We start from the raw sequence: 21435 nt of genomic DNA, 5'->3' as shown, positions 1-21435 counted from the left end.
CCAGCCTTTCTTTTTCCCTGTGAAACCTGTTTCTTTTCTAAAACTGGAGAAGTCTTGACCACTGAAAAGGAGACTACTTCCTGATTTAACTTCTGAAGGTCATTCATATTGATTAGACAGCTTAGACAAGTTGAGATACAGACGGTACAACAGCCATTGCAAAAAGTAAGGGAAAAAACCGTGACCTTCTTTTCTCCCTTCAGTATCTATATAGTCCAGAATATTCTTTGTTTTTGCAAATGTTTTTTCACTAGAATGTTCCAAAGGGAAAAATGTCAGCCACAAATCCTCACTCATCATGTATTTGCACAGCAATGCTTAAATGTCCTTCAAGATCTCCAAGGATTTGAAAGAAATAATTCAGTCAGGTGGCAGAAACAGTGCCACTGCCTTCCGGTGGCTGCTCGCATGGCTCACGCTGCATAGAACAACTCAAGGCAAGTCACAGTGAACTGATTTTACAGACCATGCGCAGAAAAATATGTTCCACAACCCAAACGATTGAAAACCTAAATGTTTGCAGCTAGTGCATCAAGAAAAGAGAGCTTAAATCCACAAGATGGACTGTGGAAAACATTTTGCTCACTGCAAAGGGCCATTTCTTCTCTATTCTGCTTGCCTTACAGATACCCTGCTCCTGTTCTTGCCATAACCGCCGTAGTTTCACTCAGTTTCCTTGGCATTTCAGCAAAGCCACAACTTTTTCTTCGTATCTGCTGATTTATTATTTATATGCCTAAATAATGTGTGTGTTACAGCCACTTTTTGCGTTATTCATCTCGGATGAAGTTACACCCTGTCTGTGTTATCAGGACAAGTCTGATACAACATTTAGATTCCAAGAATATCCTAAAAATCAGGTGACAGTGGGCCTTACTTTCCCATCCATATTCGGTTGTACAGGTCTGTGATGGCCTTTTATGCTACGGGCAATGGGAAGGTATCAGCAGCTGACAGTCTTATCCTCTGACCTGTTCAGTCTCATGCCTACTCTCTCTCTCCCCCAGTTACGTGTTCTGAATGCAAAAGCCATATCTCACACAGGTTATGCTCCTCTCTTGTTCAAGGATCCCCTATTCCCAGATTTACCAGTCTGACTGCGAATCTAAACCCCCTGAGAAGCTGCCTCGGGTCCCAAGGGCTGCTTGGCAGCTGAGATCCACAGCCCATCTCCTCTCATGTGATACTGTGTGCAGACACCCATCTGTAATGTGGAGAGGTGAGTGGGGATTGTAGACACCTGAAAAGTCCATGTTCTCCTTTTAGTTCGACACTTTTGACTCAAAAGGAACATTTGTGACTGGTGGACCTGTTTGGAATCGCTGGGATGAAAGCAAAGGGAGGAAGTTCTTGTGGATCAGAGGACTCTTGCTGAGCATCCCTACAGTTATCCTGCTTTCCAGAATCACTTTATGCAAAAGCTACCTAACTCGACTTAGTTGCTAAAACTCAGTTCTCTGCTTGGAACAGAGCACATGGATTTCTTTGCTCTGTGAGGTCTACCTGTTGCACTGGTAAACAGGAATTTAGAGGAATGACAAAATTCACGAGAAGTAAATACAGAAATGTCTATACGTCCTAACTACTGCTAGTACATTATTTTCTAATAGGGAATGCTTATTTTTTCACCGCAAAGTAACATGTGACTGCAGTATGAAATAACCTTCTGCTTGAAACATTTCACAATTGATCTAGTCCCACTAGGCTAGCATCCATTACAATGAGCTTCTTCTGTAAGGAAAAGAAAATAAAATTTTTGCAGACTAAACTGAACCAAAAAGTTTATTTTCTGGAAAGCTTTCTTCACATGTTGCACATTACTCAGTTTACCTCAATGCTGCATCTTGTTCAGTTAAGTTTACCTAAGATGCATTTAGGCTGGAACAGTTCTTAATTACCCTAGCACAGTAATTTGGCATTCTCCTGAATTTGTGCTTTTCAGCAATGAGACTCCTTCCTGTTGTATTTTTTAATTGCCTGTGCTTTCCTGGAAGATGTCTCAACATTATCATCTTACAAAGCAGATAATCAAGATTTACTTTTTTTCCCAGACATCTCTTCCTTGTTTAAACAATTACGTGTCTCATGTTTTTTTCCCCTCCTTTCCTTTTCCCTGTAGAGGAATACATTTTCACTGCTAATACGCACCATAATTGCAATGTACTGGAGCATGGTTATCAGTCCAAAGCCCAGTGGAACCTTGAAAGGTTTCTGAACCACAGAAAAGCCTGTAAGGTAACTACACAGTATCACACAGACAGCCTCTGTAAAGGATCTTAATTAAAAGACCTCTTTCTGTGTTCTAAATTAGTTTTATTTGTATAGCATTTTCTGTTTTCCAATCTTTATAGTACTATAACTAAGAAAGGTAGTTTAAGAAGGAAAATAAGACTGCCAAATGTCCTAATTCCTCATGAAACTGCTATTTTTAAAGGATGAAAAAAGTCTGAATTTTAAATTCTAGAAGTGATTAATTACAAGCATGAACTTATTAAGCTGTTTGTAAGTAACTAACATTCAAGACAGCAGCACTGCAGGCTTCCCTATCCTACACACTTTTCTCCCATCCTCCACACCAGAATCACTACAAATTCAAGATAATGATTACAAGCATCTAGATCTGTAACATACAGATCCATAGCAACACTGAGGACCTCTTATGCTAATTTCTGTGCCCAGAGGCTTTTCAGCAACACTGAATTAAAGAAGCCACTGTATCGTTCCTGTAAAAAGACAATTATCTTGGAATTAAGACTAAGCAGAACACTCTTTTCAAAAAGTCAGTCTTCCAAAGCCTTTAGAGAACAGACAAAATGACTTACACGGCTTATGTCATCGGTCTGCAAAAGTTACATATCTGCATACACCCTGTTCTAAGAAGAAAGGGCAAAGTAACCATTATGTTATAGTCTTTATCTATAATTCTTTTTTTAATGACGTAGATAATCTCCTTGGAATTACTGTTTTTTAATGGGTCATTTTAAAAGATTTCTTTTATTGTTGTTGCAGTTGCACAAACTAACAGGACTACAACATCACTTACCAACAATCCATTAGTGTCACCACCCAAATTCTTCAGACATGAAGGTGAGAAATGTTTCCTCCTTGTAGTGTCAAAACATATTTGGATGTCTGCTGAGCGAGGGTTTAACAGCTTTAGAGAACAATACTAGGAAAGTCCTAAATCTGTGTGACAATTCTCAGCGAGCAGTCATCCTTCCCATCTATTTGCAGAAGTCACAGAGGGAACCAGAGGTGTATTCCTTGCAGAGGAAGAAATGATTTTGTACTGAACAACTGTCACCCCTGGTATATGTTCAGGATGTGTCAAAGCATATCAAAGGAGAAAACACATACAGTAGAAATCCAGAGTAGTGAATCCTGTCCCTACCTCACTACTCTCTTAGTATGGAAGATAATATTCTCAGTAAAGAAGGGAAGCATGAGCCATGACTGATGCAGTGCTGCTGACGAGACCTCCCAGTGTATGTGGATTCCTCCAGTAAGCTGCAAGAGTAATCACAGAATAATACTGCCTCTGTTTGAGGGAGCAGGGAACAAGATTTCTTCAAACCTTCAGCCTTGGAAGAGCTGCTTATACTACACACAGGATTTTCCCCCAAGAGAAGACATAACAACAAAGATGATGGCATGTTTGGTATCACCAGAAGAATGTAGACAAAAAGTGGCAATGAACACAGAGGTGTTATACATACAATAAATATTCAGCATGAATGAATGGAAAGGACCTGTTCCAAAAATGGGTCCAACATCCCAATTTTTACAAAAAATGTTGATTGTACTGTATCAGAACCATCATGACAGAAGACAATTAAATATATTTTCAGCAGGATCTGTGTGAGCACCCTTCAATGTCTATGCACTTGCACTAACTCATACTATGGTGCAGTCCAAGTGACAATAAGAAGTTATTCATACCCGCAACAAACTTGCTTTCGAATTTCTCTGTAAGATACAGTCTTCTTGTTCTTTATAACGAATAGTACTCATTATCTTATCCTAGCCTCTATTTCTCTGCTGGACACACCATTTTGAGTATAGGGTTAAGATCCTTTTGCATGATTTGCATGTGAAGATCACTCAAGAATTAAAGACTCAAAGCTTTCAGATGCCCACACAAATTCCATTGGCATTTCTGTTTCTTCACACAGCAGAAACAGTCTCATATAACACCATGCCAAAAGGGTAAAAAGGAAAAAAAAAAAAAAATCAAATAAATATTAATCCACTGAACCACCATGAAAACTAGGCCATAGAGTAATCTACCCATCCAATCTGCAACACACATCAAATTCAAAAGAACAATAGGGTCAAATACCTGGATGTAGAAAGAAAAAAAAAAGATCTATAGCTGTTGGAGCACAAGATGGAGCATTTTCCTATCATCTTCAAAAAACACTGCAGTTAGGTTTACTACCTGCCTTTCTACAGCACCAAAAAAAAAGTCTCAAAGAAGAGAAATTATTTTAAAACCCAGTTTTAGAAAGTTGGGTAGCGAGCAGCATATTTACTTCTTTATTTGGAAACAACAAATTGAAAAACAGTGCATATGTAATAGCTGATACTTGTCAGTTTTTGAGACAACTGATAGTATCAGTTGGACAAGTAACCTGTGCACCCAATGGTCGTGTCAGTGCTACTATATCCATAAGAAGGTATTCCGAAGCCTGAGATATTGTTCAACAGCAGAAATAAGTGTTGGAAAGAAAGGAACTAGAAAAAGAAAGGAAAAGAACAAGGAGACAAACACCAGTCACTCAGTGAAGAGCAGGACTAGAATATCAGACATGTTATGGATAAGAGTGTCACGCACTAGTAGATTATCGAGGAAGGCAGTCGTTCACTGCTGCTGTGATTAACTGCGCACAACTCATTGGGGTTGCAGTCCGAATACCAGAAGCTCAGTACTAGTACAAAATTGAAATATAAGATAATGTCTTTAAGTAAAAATATTTATTCTTGAAAGTCTTGTAAAAATATTTTGGAGCTAAAAAATGAAATGTGCAAACACTGTAAGAATCAAGAATTTCTTGGTATACAGAACTAAAATATTTATAAAATATTTATATACTGACCACAGAAAAATGTGTTAAAACTAAGTTTTACTTACTTTGGATGGGTAAATTCATCCACTAGGACAACCTTTTCTATCAGGTCTCCACCGATGGTTCGAGCCAAATCATAGAAATCATTCTTAGAGTATGTCTCAGAAGGCAGCCAAAAGGAGATGTCATTGATCAAAGGTGGATATCTGCTGAGTGGCTAAAAAAATTAAAAAACATACCTGTATAAATGGCTGGACTTGGTAGATATACCAAAACTGTTTTGCACTTGTATAACACACACAGCACACATTTTAGAAGCTTTCTGAAATGCTTTTTGAAGTGCAAACTGACCTCGTAAACAACTGAGATGCAAGATTTTATACTAGGAAATGTCTTTTAAAGATCCCCTCATAAACACTTTCATTCATTCATTCAGAAGAAAAAACTTGCTTTGTTTGCTAAAATCAGCATTTGTAAGCCTGAATACACTTTTGAATCAGCTGTTTAAAAGGAAGAGATCATTTAAACATGATTATTCACTGGATAAAATTGCAATTTTTAAAAGCATTTTTCAGATTTTTTTACAGATTCAAAAATTCTTATCACATTCATGTATAACATTTATATGTATGTTATATCATTCTTATATAGCATGATATGTTTATTATTTGTACTGTCCAATTTCTAAGAAAGTCTTATCAATAGGCACTTTCTTATTAAAAGGTTACAATAAGAAACACACTTTGGCTTAAAAAGAGGGATCAGTTCACTTCCCAGTGGTTTTTATAGATATCCAAATATCTACAACAACAAAAAAAGTATTGCTGTTAGCATCATTATTAATTCCACAAGTACCACAACAGACCCTTAAACATAAAGGGGTATCTTTGCTGCAGACAGAAAGACCTCATCTTGTGGTCAGAACAGTGTAACTTGTTATTTGCAAAAACAGGAAGACAAAGAGAACAAAACAAGACAATTATTAATTTTTCAGTTTTGATGAAACTTCCCTGGAGTCAATGGGTTTCAGATCTCGCCTTTGCTGAGATGTTTCCCCCTTTGAAGAAAAGAAAATGGTAATGCTCTTCTTTCATGCCCTCTAGGTCATGCAATATCTTACTCCTGCCTTCCATTAATACACTGCAGTTGAAATAAGTACTTCTGCACAAGATTGTTGGGGTCTGCACGAGAAAACATCTTTCCTTATTTTGCTTATATGTATATGACAGCTGATGTATACAACTTGGTCTACATAGTATATTATCTCACTCAAAAATGTATTCCATGCCTGCGAATGTTTTATGATTGAGCAGCGAAATCCTAAGTGAATACCTGCTAAAGCAATAAACCTGTTAAAAAGGCAAATTTACAGCATGCTGATTTACTCAAATCCTGTTCTGTACAGTGTAAACTAGTCAATAAATATCTGATAAGGAATACAGTGCAAGTTTTAAATTAATAACCCAGTGAATAAAATTGTGAATCACAAATGATTATCCAACTTGTTAAAGGAATAACCTTGTCAAATGAATTCATATCCTGTACACAAAATTAAAAAAACCTTGCACAATAAATCCATCACACAAGAGCTTTTGATAAAACACTAATGAACAAAATGTAAACATCTTCTCTGCTATACAAAAGTCACAGCTGCAAATGCTGGAGATACGCCTCAGTCAACCACCTGATACATGTGTTAGTGTAAATAAAGTTATAATCCTGCAGTAGACCCCTATATTCTCACCTCACCCCTATCTACAACTATATTTACTACTGCTATATTTCAGCAACCTACTGAACACACTTCAAAGCTTGCTGGGGACTAATCCAAAACCCACTGAACCCCAGCTTCAGGACATTCAATTATTCAACCAGAAGATGTGGCTCACGAGCCTAAGCATGACCACTCTGTTTGGGCAGCTGCCTACTTTCATTTCCACAGGTACAAGGACACTAAAGAAAAATAATTACATGTTCAAGTCAGTCAGTAATATCCTAAACCCTGAAAGGAGTAGAGTACTCAACAATTCGTAGTGAGTGAGTATTTCCTCTCAATTTCAAAAGAAGCAGGATTATGTCAGGCACATGAAAACAGCACTCTTTTTCCCACTTAAAATGAGATGTACACAAGGACCCAGTGTGGTCAGATCTTGCAAATGTACCTGGAACAGTCTGACTTACATTATCAGCGTCATCAAATTCCATGTGAGCAAAGTTACTCAAAGATGTAATAAACTATAGAGTCTGGCCCTCCTGGATTATCAAGTCTATAAGAAAACTGTTTCTTTGACTCAATCCATGGTGTAACTAGCCTAGATACAGAATTGTTGTAATTTTGTTTGTGCATGCATGTGTGTATGCTTGTGTGTGTTAAAGACTGGAAGGACAAATGCTTAAAACAGTAAGCATAACTTTTTTATTATTAGCTACTAACCTTTTCTCAGAGTCTCATAATGCAGAAAAATCTTTTATGGTAAAAGGCAAGGCAATAATCCCATATTATACTGTCCCTTCACCACCTGCCAGCAGTCAATATCATTGCAGTATTACATCAACACTAAAGTTAGCATAAGGATAAAATTCCTAGTTCTCAAATGTATTGATCTGTTTGTTGTAGAGCTGCATGAGCTACATCATTGTTTATTAGCTACAACTAAAACGTAAACAGGATAGAACAAGAGTCTCCAACTGACAGGTAAAAATGAAGTTACTACGTTTGTATTCAGGCACCCCAGCAAACACATACTGTGGTCCAACAGATCCCGTTGCCATCACTGTCCTCCTTTCTAAACTCTCCTGCCCTTTAACAACAGAGTGGTCTAAAGCCCATTGACTTTGATCCCTTTCCAGGTTCAAGGCAAACGGCAGCCCAGAATAGTGTTTCTTCATGAATTTACAGACATATTAGAGGCTCCCCTTGAGAGCAATGTGTTTTTCCCACTACATTTTCTGCTCTACTGTTACCTCCAGCCACCACTTCCAGCTACTTCCTCTTCACAACTTAGGTGTGCTCCAGCACAACACTTGGAGAAGCTAACAGGACACTAGCTGGCTCTGCTGCCTGTGTGCTGGCTGACTCCCAGCACGCTGCCCAAGCCTGGAAGCCCCGCCGTCCCTCCTTCCACTGCCTGACCACCCCCCTTAGGTTTTTGGGGAGCTGAAAAGAGGTTTAGGAAAAGGTAGAATTGATCCTACCCGCAGAGCACTGCTGTGAGGCGCTGGCCAGGCCTGGCGAACAGCACTGCCAATGCACAGACAACTCTGGACCACTTCTTTGGTCCCATCAGAGCTTTGTCACCACAGTGCTACTTTAAATGTTCTGCTTACTTTCCATTTCAAACACTGCAGTGCACTATCTTTGACATTTTTCAACAGTCTCGGAAAACAAGAGTGCATTCCCAGTAATTACACTATCTATAGGACTCCACTGAGCCCACGCTGTAGGGAATATTGCAAATAATGACATTGCATTTTTCAATCACCCAAGGTGAAAGCATTTAGGAGTTCTGAATTACTATAATTTTTTTAAATAATAAAATGGAAGCTTATGATGATCTACCCTCAATGATACATATTTACTAGCCATTAGTCACACTTCCTTCTCTGGTTAATAAATAAGCCAAGTACTTACTAAAACTGCAAGCTTTTCCCTCTCAGGATGCTCATTTTAGTATAGAAATGAGTAGCTGGACACCAGTGCTGTACCCTGCTCTGCCAGCCTGCCTCGCCCATGCCTAGATGTACCTGAGGAGTACATCACTGAAAACTCAGGGCTCTGACTCTTCTACATGGGTTTGTGATAGTTTAGGGCATTCCTCATCCCCAGCCCTCTGCTCTACCTTTCTGCCTGAGACTACTGCCCCTGCAGCAGCTGATAAACACACACATGCCTGTTCCTCCACCACTGCAGTTCACAGCCCGCTGTAGAGAGCCGAAAATTGCCTCTCTCCGTGGTTTATGCTAATATACACTGGATGAAGTATTGCAGCAGCTTGAGGCATTGGGGGACAGCTGTCTTAAGCAGCAACAGGATCCACCAGAACTCATCTGTCAGCATAAAATAGCAAATACTTGGGCTCTGTGTACATTGCCACACCAGGGCGCTAGCTCTGGACACCTTGGCAGCAGGAATCAAATGGTCACCGTAAGAGTAGTCTCTGTTCGTCTGCACACGGCAAAGGATCATCAGCTAGCCTAGATCCAGATACCTCACAGCTGCACAGGAGAAAAGAATAAAATACATGGCAGAAACCCCGACCCCTGGAGGAAAACCAGCTGGGGATAATGCACAGCCAGTGCCAGTGAATAAGCCAACGCAAGGCCACAGAGTGTCTTTAGCCCAGAGTCCTGAAAAACAGGATGAAACTCAGCACTTTCCACAAATACTTGGCATTAGTCAAAAAAACCCCAAACCACGTTTTCCCAGTTGCAGTTACCGTGAGTGCAACATGCCGAGGGGACAGGAGAAGTTTTGTGCTGTGGCTGTTCACTTGGTTCCCTCCCTGCTGTCAGCTGCAGGTGGGGGGACAAAATGAACAAGCGACAAACATGGCTGAGGAAAAATCTGTACTTGTACTTTGACAGTGGCACCACAAACGCAAGGTTAATGACGACACGTACCAAAAACTGGATTAGCAACTCCACAGCAGCCAAACTATTAAAAAGCCAGCCATGCTTTACTGCCATCACCAGTCTAAGTCAGAAAAATATGAGACTTAGCAGCATCGCAGCTGTCAAGCTTTAACAGTCCTGCATTACCCATGTTTTGGAGAAATATGTACATGCACTATACAGTTTTAATGCAACGTCATATTCTCATCGAAATGAAAGCTACAGTTCTGCAATAGCTAAGCCTTTCTTAATATATTCCATGGTGAAACTACATTAATTCAGTGTTATCATAGGAAATTTAAACACGTAACAGGCATGAAATTCAAATTTGCAAATTTATAACTGTAACTTAGCCCCCTTGCACATAATGAAGTTTCCTGTATTAGTGTGTATGCTCCTAGATTTACACTTTCATATTTATGACCAGCGTAGACAAATTACGGTTGCTGCAGGAAACATAATTTTGAATTTCTTGGCTGTCATGGCTTAAAATTCGCAGTGACAATATTCCATTATGATAAGTTTTCTACCTTTCCCTTCACCAAATCAATTTTTTTCTTAGTAATATATAGTAAATTCTATATATTCATACATGTATACACACACACACATATACATATATGTGTAAACACACACACGCATATCCAAAGGAGGAAATGGAGAAATTTCAACAGAGAACTTCTATAAAGTCTGATAAGCAGATATACAGATATGTTCTGAGATTAAGCTCTTAAAACCAAAGCCAATGGACCAGTTTGGGATTGATGCACTGCTCTGTCCTCCTGCAGGGAACAGCAGAACGGCATTAGCCTCCAGTGGTGCTCCAAGCTTCTCAGGGAATGAACACACAAGTATGATCAGCCCTTTTTGGACAGGAGTCTGCTCCCCCAACAGAGCTCTTCACCTCTGCAAGCTCACATACAGGTACAGGGAACACCATGTCTCCATGGGAACATCATGTGCTCCCTGGATTTCAGGTACTCTGCTTGTACATGGACCATTTTGAGTGGAGGAGGTTTTCTTCGTGCATGGGTGAGAATGTTCTATCCTTGGTTTGAATATCATCTGAGTGCCTTTGAGTGTCCCAAATGGTTTCAAACCATTAATTCATTCAACGTGGAAAGGGAAACACCCTTCACTATTTCTCACAGAAGCAAGGGGAAAAGAGGAGAGAGAGCAAGGGAGGCATCAGGTTTCAAATGAACTAAAGGGTCCATTTTTTCCACGCTGTGCATACCATAACTAAGGACCTGTTACATGGAACCAAAAGGGACTAAAGAAATTCATGGTGGACAGATCCTCTAGTCACTATTAAACAGGGCGATCCAACTGCATTTTTGGTTCAGCAGCTCTTGCATGTCTTTAAGCAGGATCAGTAAAAGTAGAGAAAGATCACACTGTTTTCATACTTGCTCTGCTGTTCTGCTGTTCTCCAAGCACTTGCTGTTTGCCATCATGGGAGACAGCATACTTGAGCTAGATGGTTAGGTATAGCATAACAGGTCTTTTCTCGCTAAGAAAATGGCTTCTTTCATGGCATTCTGGTAATGCAATATTACCAAACCAAATCTCCTTTCTTTTTCTAGTTCAGTGATTTCTCATCTTAAAGCAAGTATGAAGGACAGCATAAAGACATTGAGCTACTGAAGAGAACTGGGTGTACACCACCTTAGATACAACTCCTCTTAGGCATGGCAGCAGTACTATGCAATCAAGTCTTCTAGGGGCTCTAGGGCTAGTGGAAGGGGAAGGATTGCCCAAACATTCCCACAGCCATCCCCATTTTTCTCCCTTTTTACTTTCTAACCAGCCTGGTTCCTTTCCATTCCTAAAGGTTTTAATTTATCATGGTTGATGGAAATGTTTGATTTCTAAGCTGAGTTTGGGAGCCCTGGTTCTGACCCTGCTCTTTTGTTTCAGACAAGAACCCCAGCAAAGCTACCACCTGCCACAAGGAGTATTTGCCTCCAAATACTGCAGCTGACCGGACTTGCCAACACACCCCCACAGGTCAAATCAATCAAATAATATCCCAGTTTCCACTCCAACTAGTGCAATTCACAGCCCTTCATGGGGGTGAAAAAGGGGAAGGGATGTCAGACTCCCCTCTAGAGATCAACACCTTGAAGAAAATCGTATGTTTGTCAGAAAGACCAGCTTGTTTATCAGCAGCAGCCTGCACAGTTAAAACAGCACAAGTCATTGCTGTTCCTCATCTTGGCAAAGCACTCTCTTTACCTTTACCTGCCTCATCCCTGGGGAACCACAATCATGGAATTATGGAAATAAAGGAAGTACCTTGAGGAAAATATAAGAAAGAAAACAACGTTATCAAAAAACACAGTAAATTAAACTCTTCTTAAAGGTGAAACACCCGTTCTAGACCTAGGTTGAGTAGGGAGGTGCCATGGGGCACAGACTGACTTTCTAGCTAAGTCTCAGCCTTCAATGTGGCATGAAGCAGCTGCAGCCTCAGCAGGAGCTCTAGCTTTGTGTCTCACCAAATCTGTGGACCAGATCCCTCTCTGCTGTGCGGTGCACACCACCATCCGAGCTCTGTCCCCTTCCCACCTAAGCTAAGCCCTATGGGGTCTTGTTGAAGGTAAGAGTTTATCTCTTGAGCCATATTACAGGTTCCCTGAAGGTGCAAAACAAGAAAGAGTTTAATTGCTTATATTCTGCCTGAATGGTCACCAGGTAGCTCTTCATATAATCTCATTTAGTCACCTTTTCCAATGCTAGTGAAACACCTTTGAATAGAAAAAACCCCATAGACTCATCACAAATGCATGCACATGTGCACACACACACGAACAAATATAACCTTTCTTGCATGCTAAAAGTTACAGCTTATTATAGGGAAGCCCGCCTGACAAAGGAAAGTCGATACCTAATATGACACTGAAAAATTAAGATGAGTAACAGCCAATGAAAAGATTAAACTTTTTAGATAAGCTGCTCCACCTTTTCCAAGCACCGGGAAGAATGCACAAGAGGACTGGTGCTGTGGCAGAATGAGCAAGTAGAAAGCTTGCCGTTAAATACGTTCATCCAAAAGTACTGCTACTTATTAAGACTCTGCAGTCCCACTAGAAAGGGACACTGTGTTCTTACAGACAACATTGTTTTAAATTACAAGCATTTTATTTTAAAGTCAAGCTAATTTAAATTTGTCATGGACAATGCTCCAAGTTTAAAGCCACAATACACTTCACTGAGTGCAAATATGTATTTTAAAAAATGGTAAAACAACTGAAAAATAACACATGGCTTTTGAGATGCTTTCCAGATACAAAAGAATCACTTCTATTGCCACTGAAAAGGTTATTATACGGTTAGTAAGGAATTGAAAGAGTGCAGGAAAGACAAAAAAAGAAAAAGAAAGGATTGACCTAACCCTATGAAAAGCAGGGTTATTGCAGTGTTGCAGTGTACACAGCAGAAGTATTTCCAGATACCCATGCACTTGGCTATCTGGATATGCCTTGCCACTTGTGATCTGATTATAAAAATCAGCAAAAAATAAATATGATTCCTAAATACCAGTGATGGACACTCTACTCTGTGCTTGACTACTCAAAAATAATTTCTCATTCCCATAGAACAGACAGGACTCATAGGAAGAACCACCAAAGGGAGATCTCTCTACTACTCACTCCCACATCTTCTCAGCTTCTTACAATCCCCTTTTGAAAGCACTAGGGTGCAGAAGAGATTAGCCTGACATGTTCCTATAGCAGCTATAGGTCTACTTGTGGAAAAGTATGTGCTCTCCTCATGCTTCTTCCCCAGCATCCCAGCTGATGGTCTACTGAGCTAGCTGGTTTCAGGGCACTATTCTCCCATTTCAAACACACATATATCACTGCAAGACAACTAAAAGCAAAGAAATGCTTTTTCTGGTATCACTTTTCCATTTGAGCAGTTCCTACTAGAGAACTGTTGTGACACAAAGGGGATCAGATGGAACAATCTATTTATTATGTTGTGGTGTTATCTATAGAAAATGAGCAAGCTTGTGTCCCAGAGAATGAATCCAGTGGATCTGGAATCACCAAAATGGTAAAGTGGATTCTCACACCAAACCTAATAATCAACACCTAGGACTGCCTTTTGCACAGGCTGTCCATATTCTGTCTATCCTTCCTTCCCAAATCTCCCACCCCACAGGCAGAATCACTCTTACCAGGTGTTGTGGTTTAACCCCAGTCAGAAGCCAAGCACCATGCAGCCGCTTCCCCCCCTCCCCTCCCAGTGGGATGGGGAGGAGGATCAGGGAAAAAAGTGAAACTCGTGGGTTGAGATAAGAACAGTTTAATAACTAAAGTAAAAATAAAAATACACTACTAACTAATAATAATTGTAATGAAAAAGAATACAACAACAACAACAAAAAAAGAAATAACACCCAAGAAAAGACAAGTGATGCACAATGCAATTGCTCATGACCCGCTGACCAATGCCCGAAGAGCAATCTGCCCCTCCTGGCCAACTCCCCCATTTATATACTGGGCATGATGTTCCATGGTGTGGAGTATCCCTTTGGCTAGTTTGGGTCAGCTGTCCAGGCTGTGCTCCCTCCCAGCTTCTTGCACACTCGCTTGCTGGCACAGCATGGGAAACTGAAAAGTCCTTGGCTTAAGATAAGCGCTACTTAGCAACAACTAAAACATCAGAGTGTTATCAACATTATTCTCACACTAAATCCAAAACACAGCACTGTACCAGCTACGAAGAGGAGAGTTAACTCTGTCCCAGCTGAAACCAGGACACCAGGTTTTTTGTAGCAGGGGTAAAAAGGGCAGAGAAGACACGGACCTCAGAAAACAAACCGTCAACAAATAAAGACTGTACGTACAAATCCTACACTTTTCTAAAAAAATATCTACCATGCCTGCAAGGAACAGGTGATAAACTGGTATAAGTCAGCAGAAACCCAGCTTCTCGGCAGATACTAAGAATTTCTTCTTCAGCAGTGCTTAGCACCTGCAATTCCTGCAGAAGGCATTGGTTGCTGCAGGCATTCAACGTTTGCCAAGCTCAGAAGTCAGGTTTCCTCCTTTCTGATGGTTTGGTTTGTATGGTTTTTTTCATTATGCTTAATAATAATGCTGAGATGAATAGCTCAGTGGGGTAAAATACTGCACGCATCAACAATTCATATAAAAGATTTATATCTAAATAAAGAATGCAAGTATTTGGAAAGAGACTACAGCAATATGAAGATGTATTTCTTCCGAATACATAGCATAACAATGGAAAAAAATTGCACCCAATATTTTATTTCAGCTTAGATGAAAAATCTCATATAAAGCACTGTTGATTAAATTTCCTTTTCTGCTCATTAAATCCACCTTTCTGCAGAGTTATTGTTTAAATAGCAGAATCTCCCGAACACCTGAATATGACTTACACCAAAATAAACTAGCATCACAAGTCTTACAGGCACACGCAACACCTGAAAAAGTCCTTCTTCCTGCCTAACAAGGTGTATTTTTTTTTTCCTCTCTCCCTCCTAAAAAGCATAGAGATTTCCAAGACAACAGTAATGATGCTTTGTATTTCTTGGCCACATACAACTTCACATAATGCCCTGGACATTGCTATGCTACAAAGGAATGCCCTCATCTTTCTACACTTCTCAGAGTTATGAGCTAATCTGTATCGTCTGGGAAATGCTACTGTAGATACTGCATCACAAAAATCTGTGCTCCCTAGGAAATTAAAAGATCCCAACTGCCATGTATAGCAATTTACCTGAGCAGATTACTGGTGGTTTTGAAATATTCTTCAAGATTTCCAGTGCCACTAAAATAGCTGGGTTTCCTTCTTCCCTTGGGGAAACTGCCCAAGTTGCAATGACTCTTGGTGAAATCCAGTACTTTAGTTTCCAGAATAGTCAACTTCACTTTTTTCCCCCCCTTAAATACTAAATTCATACAAATCCCAACCTCCAAAGTGCAAAACCAACAATAAAACACCAGGGTAGTGTAGCAAGCTAAAAACAGTATCTAACTTTAAAGAACAGTAGGTAAGCTAGAAAGAAACAGAAATGAAAGGCTCTACTTACTTGTCCAACACTCAGAAAAGGGATAAAAGCCTTTAATTTTTCCTTTCAGGCAGACCCTGAGCATTCCTAAAGCTATACTCTTGTTAAAGAGTATCAACACTTAGAAGCAGAAAACTACAGAGAAGCCATAAGCTGAGAACAGATCAAGCACAAAAAGTACACTAAGCGTTTAAGTATGCAATGACAAAATGTAAAGAACATTTAAATCTCTACAAGCAGAATCCTTGTGCAGAACAGGTATTTCTTTAATGCCTTTCCTTATTTTACAAGAATCAGAAAATGGGTTCACTATTGCTGATTTAGTAGAACAGTTTACATGTGGGAATAGTTATGCAAACTGGATTTAACATGTGTGCAGGAGCAGGAGGATGCAAGCAATCCTCAAAAGAGGCCATTTCTTCCCATTATTAATTTTTAGAAAACTGCAAAAACAAATCCTCTGCAGCATACGCATCCCAAAGCACTACTTACTTGTCACATTTTGGTTTAGGCTGTCACTACTATGGTCCATGTGTCTCTCACACTAGCAAGATGAAGGAAATTGAGGACGAGTATGTTAAGAATAATACAGTTCTTCCCAACTATGCCTTCTGTTGTTTGACTATTCTCTGTAGCCTAATTCATATTCTGATCAGAGAAGTGGTAGCTGAAAATCAGGGGTTTTTTATTAACACCATGTACTTGAAAAGGTGCTCCTGTTCACACATATGCACACATGCACCCAGACTTTTCTCCCCAGCGCTCATTTCCTAGGGACACTCTACAGCTGAGCTGCAATAGCTAATCGTGATGCAGATGATAACTGTAGGGGTTTAGGCATGATTTCAGAGACAACTTTATCAAAAGCTCTTTGCAAGATGTATCTTTTGCGTGTAAAACATTGGCACAAATGTTAAAACAGCTATCAAGTAAACTCATCTATGACAAAACCCATCCTTTTATCCAAAACTGGTAAAAAGAATTAGAGCGTATTTCCTACTGGTTTCAAGATCTCTTTTTCCCCCCACCCCGTCCTTTATATTTCTGTGGTTGCGTATGCATACCAAAACATACTTGTATGTCTGAAGACAAACGCTTGTATAGCATAAGTGCTTAAGCGCATTTTAAATAGGAGTTTATTCTTACATCAAATGCATAATGTACACTCACAAAGATGTATTTAACCCTGCTGTAGGCATGCAGATACTCGGATTGTGATAATTACCTAGGACTGCCAGTCAGAAACCAGGGTCCCATTAGGTAGACAGAGCACAAAACAATAGTCCCATCCTGAAGAACTTTCTGCCCTAGGATAGTATTGGAGAAGACATGCTGAGGCAGGAGGTACAAGACAACTACAACTGTAAACAGCATGGAAAACAGAATTATTGAGTAGGGAAATTGAGTCACTTCTCAGGTGAGGGCCAAAGACTAAAGTCAAGATAGTTACTGCACCATCCTCCTAGCCAGAATTCTATTCACCACATTGTAATTAAACCAATATTGGAAAAATATTGGCAAAAGCGTAAGGGTTACCCTCCTTACTAGCTACATACTTTTGTAGACAGTAACACTGAAAGCTCTGAACATCTGTGGATTCCTGCCGAAACCACCAGCAGCTGGTTCTCATAGCTTCACATAACCAATACAAAATCTATTGTTATTTTAGATTTCCAGGTTTACTCCTTCACCTAATATTAATTTAATGTGGGTTTCAGCATATATATATATATATATCACTGCTGGAAGTTGCTCCATGGCTTATTTAAGCACTTTGTATAACCTTTGTATATAATATATATACTTCATCTTTTGGGATGCAATAAAGATCAGTTGATATATTCAGCAGCAGAATTACTCATTTGTGAGCTATTTGTTTTAAAGAGTCTCAACCAGCCAAACTGCAAATATATGAGGTTTAGAGATCAGAGCAAACCACAGTAACACATGCTTTTTGAAGCTTATTGCACTTTTTGCTAAGTAATCATTTAAAATAGTATCAGGTGTACTTTGACTGGGTTGCATTGGCTTTTGCCTACAAAAAAAAAAAAAGACATCAGCAGCAAAATGATTCTACTGACAATAACTGTACATTGCAGCAGCATTTGCAACTGGAAATTCATTTTTTATTTACGTCATGTTGGGATGAGCTAAAAATTCAGCCAAGGCTACAGTTGCTCCTTTTTGATTAAAAACAAATTGGAAGGAAGTCCCTGGTGGCCTGTTCCCACTTGCTGGGCATCTCTTTCATTTGTATTGATGACACACCTGCTGGGTATACCACATTCTCTACATATTCACCCATCACCCTCTAAACTAACAATGTGCTCTAAATTCAGGCACACCTGAGATGGACATTCTTGAGATACTATTTTTTTTTCTTTTGCTTGTGCCAAAGCCTTTCATGGGATACGCTGTGAATGTTATCACTCTTGAAGACTTGTGAGAGGCTTTTCTTAGTGTGAAAGCATTTTTACATTAATTGCATGGAAGGACATGCCAAACACCTGTTTGGGAAGATATGGAGAACCCAAATTGAAATCCAGAGGACACATCTACAGACTCAGTGGCCTACTAGATCTCACGAGCGTTGCACAGTTGTGTTTCACTTGGGATGCCACCATTGGAATCTAAGTGACAAAAAGCTTTCAACAAGAGCAGCTGTATGTCTTCATCCAAGTTACTCCATCTTTTCTTCTCTAGTCCTTGACTTTTCTTTCAATTACTTCTGGACTCCTTCCTTCTTTCCTCCAGGACTGAGGTTCTGGACGTCCAAGGTACATGGAAGGACAACGTAGAAGACTCCCAGCTAGCAGAGGCTCCTCTTTCCACCCAGGCTGCTCACTTCCCTCACTGATCCATGACCTTTCCCTTGTGCTGCTTATGCATGCAGGCCACAGTGTTGTGGCACACTATCCAGTGGCAAAGCCACCTTACAGGTTTTAGTCCTCCCATCTTTCCCTAGTCACTCTAGTTTTATTCTGCCTCCAAAAAGAAAAGTGCCGTCTCCCCAGTTGCGCTGAGGACATGGGGCAACACTGAGAAGTGGATCAGAGAACTAATACAGCTTTAAGGAACTGCAGAGAAAAAGGGTCCCTCATCCACCTCACAGTGTAGCCACATAAGTAGCTGCTGCGGTACAACTGGAACAGCAGAGCAGAACAGCACATGGGAACATGGGAAAGAATAAAAAATTATGCTTCTCATCCTGATACTGTGAGAACCAAGGCTCTGGGAACAAGTGGTACAGAGCAGTCACAAAACCACCAAAATCCTTCAAATGGAGAGAAGTTTCAACTGCTGTCTCTGACTGGACCTGCAGTCAAAAGAGAGGACATCTTCCAGGTGGACATACTGGTATTTCACATTACAAGCTTCCAAAAACCGCAGTGGCACAGTCCAGATTTGTTAGTGAAGACCTGGACCTCGACATAGCTGAGAATTTGAGGAAACACATAATTACATCCAGGTTTTAGAATTACCTGCCATGTCATAAAAACTCTATTAGTGATTTGACTGTGTATTAGCATAGAAAACTGAAAGTAAGGATGAAGTGTTTTGCTCTTTGTACATATATACACATATACACACATACTCCACCCCCTCTAAACAAATTCCAACTGGGACAGTTGTGTACAAAGCAGAAAAGTCATAACATCCAGAAAGAACAGCTCAAACCAGCTATTTTGCCTCAAGTCACCACCAGCAAGACCAAATCTTGGCATGTGACAACTTAACAGAGATGAACATGAGACTCTTCAAATATTCTAAGACTGTGAAAACAACCTAGAATTACTTAAAGTATTTTCAAGGAACATAGGGGAAGGAGAGGAAAAGAGCTATGTTTTTGCTAATGAATATCATAGGCTTCTCTGTACATCTGACTACTATCAAGGCGACTGCTAGATGGATGACATGGATTTGCTTCGCCCTTTGGTGCTCCAGCAGACAACAGATGGAGATACTACATAAGATAAATATTACTAACTAATCTAAGCACAAAGGGCTATTGACATTTTTCCAAGTACAAGCAGAAAGGAATTAAACTATTGCCGATTTGTCCAGGTTTAACGGGAGGCTATCAGTAAGACTAGATTGCAGTGGGTGGGCAGAGGGATGGAAACAGGGTATGCGTGAAAACCTGCATCATCAGTATTAGCTCAAAGGGTAGCAGCTGGATTGCTGGGAACCACATCCCCCATCAGTGGTTATTTTTACCAAGAGTTTCAGTAGTATCATCTCAGTGCAGCCTTAGTCATGGGCCTGGGTTCCGGCACACTGTTTCACAAATCCAGAATCAAAATGTGGAGTCCAGTGATGGACTAGTGTGGGCCTAGACATCTCCTGAGGTCCCTTCCAACCTGAATTACCCTTAGATCCTAAGACTATGAAGATGAATGAAAGCCAAGGTAAAGATGTGGTGGAAGATAAGACAGGGTACTCCTTTGACTCCCATATTGCTGCTCCTAGCACACTAATACAGGTAACACTGTTCAACACCTTCCCATATCTGCACTTCTGTACAGTGTCAGACACAACCTCTCTTTTAAACAAGAGACAGACAGTCTATAGAACCAGTAGCTGTGGTAAGTATCCTCACTCAGGTTTTACTTGGGGAAATAAAAAGCTAAGAATAGCCAGAGAAAGAAAGCACTGAATGTGTTTGAAAAATTCTTTACCTTGAAAGGCTGAGCACATAGGTCCAGTTGTGCTCCAGTGAAATTGCATGTGTGTCTGAGCATATGTTTACTATATCATATGACGGAAAAGCCACTATATTACTAATCTGTGGTTCACTGGTATGGAAGCTGCTTATTTTTTCGACTTGGACTTAAAAATCCACAAAATTAAATTAGGATAGGAGAGCATTGGATATACCAGTTTTCATCACTCCTGTTTTTGAGGTATGCCTGCACTCTGGAGAGCTGCTATAAATGTTTCAATCATTACCCTCAGACAACACATTCCTTGCTTTCAACACCATCCCCCACTCCCACCCCGAGACTGACAATAATACTTTAAAGTACAGAATTGCTTTGATGGCTTGTGGTCATAATTTCCATAGTCACTCATACTTCTTGATTTTTCAAAAGGAGATCAAGAGTAGATGTGTTCAGTACAAAATCTAGGAAGACTTTCTGATTGATTTAGAAAAAGACTTTTGCATCAGTCTCAACAGTTTTTTGCCTTAAACCTACTCTCCTTTTCTGTGTCCTTCTCCTCTTCCTGCCCCACCCTCCCCCCCATCTTGTTTAAACTTTGTTTGCTCCCAGACTTTTTCATATTGCCCCCAATGCCCAAAGTACAGCTCTTCTCTCTTCTACCTTCCTCTTTGTCTTATCTCAGTGGTTTGTTTTTTCTTGTATTCAGTCTCATGTGACTGTCCATCCACTTTCTCTCTGCTCATTTCTGAGCCCCTATTTTCTTCCTTCCTTCCCGTGTTTTCACCCAATTGTCTTTAGTTGAGAATGTGAATTCAGGTCCTGTTTACTCTCCAGATGCTTGCTGCTTGACTTTCTTTACCCAAGTGTTGATGAGTAAAACTGGCTTGGATCAAAGATTTTGCAAATGAAGTTTGTGGTTTGTCACATTAAACTCTTCTCGCTTGTAACAGCCATTTTGAAAGTTTTCTCTGCTTCAGCCCTGCAAGGCACTGATCACTCTCAGTTGGATCCCAGGAAGTAGAGAGATCTCTGATCTGAAACTATT

The 21435-nt window shown here is 40.1% G+C and overlaps 1 protein-coding gene across 1 annotated transcript in view; it reads right to left on the bottom strand.

Moving 5' to 3' along the window:
• Positions 1-21435, bottom strand: part of FARS2 (phenylalanyl-tRNA synthetase 2, mitochondrial) — a 247512-nt gene that overhangs the window by 76098 nt on the left and 149979 nt on the right. The window contains exon 8 of the mRNA XM_050892724.1: positions 5132-5283. Within this exon, the coding sequence (XP_050748681.1) occupies positions 5132-5283 (152 nt within the window). The remainder of the gene's footprint in view (positions 1-5131; positions 5284-21435) is intronic.

Source organism: Gymnogyps californianus, chromosome 2, assembly GCF_018139145.2.
Source record: "Gymnogyps californianus isolate 813 chromosome 2, ASM1813914v2, whole genome shotgun sequence".
Lineage (NCBI taxonomy): Eukaryota > Metazoa > Chordata > Aves > Accipitriformes > Cathartidae > Gymnogyps > Gymnogyps californianus.
This window is presented reverse-complemented; position numbering and strand designations above follow the sequence as displayed.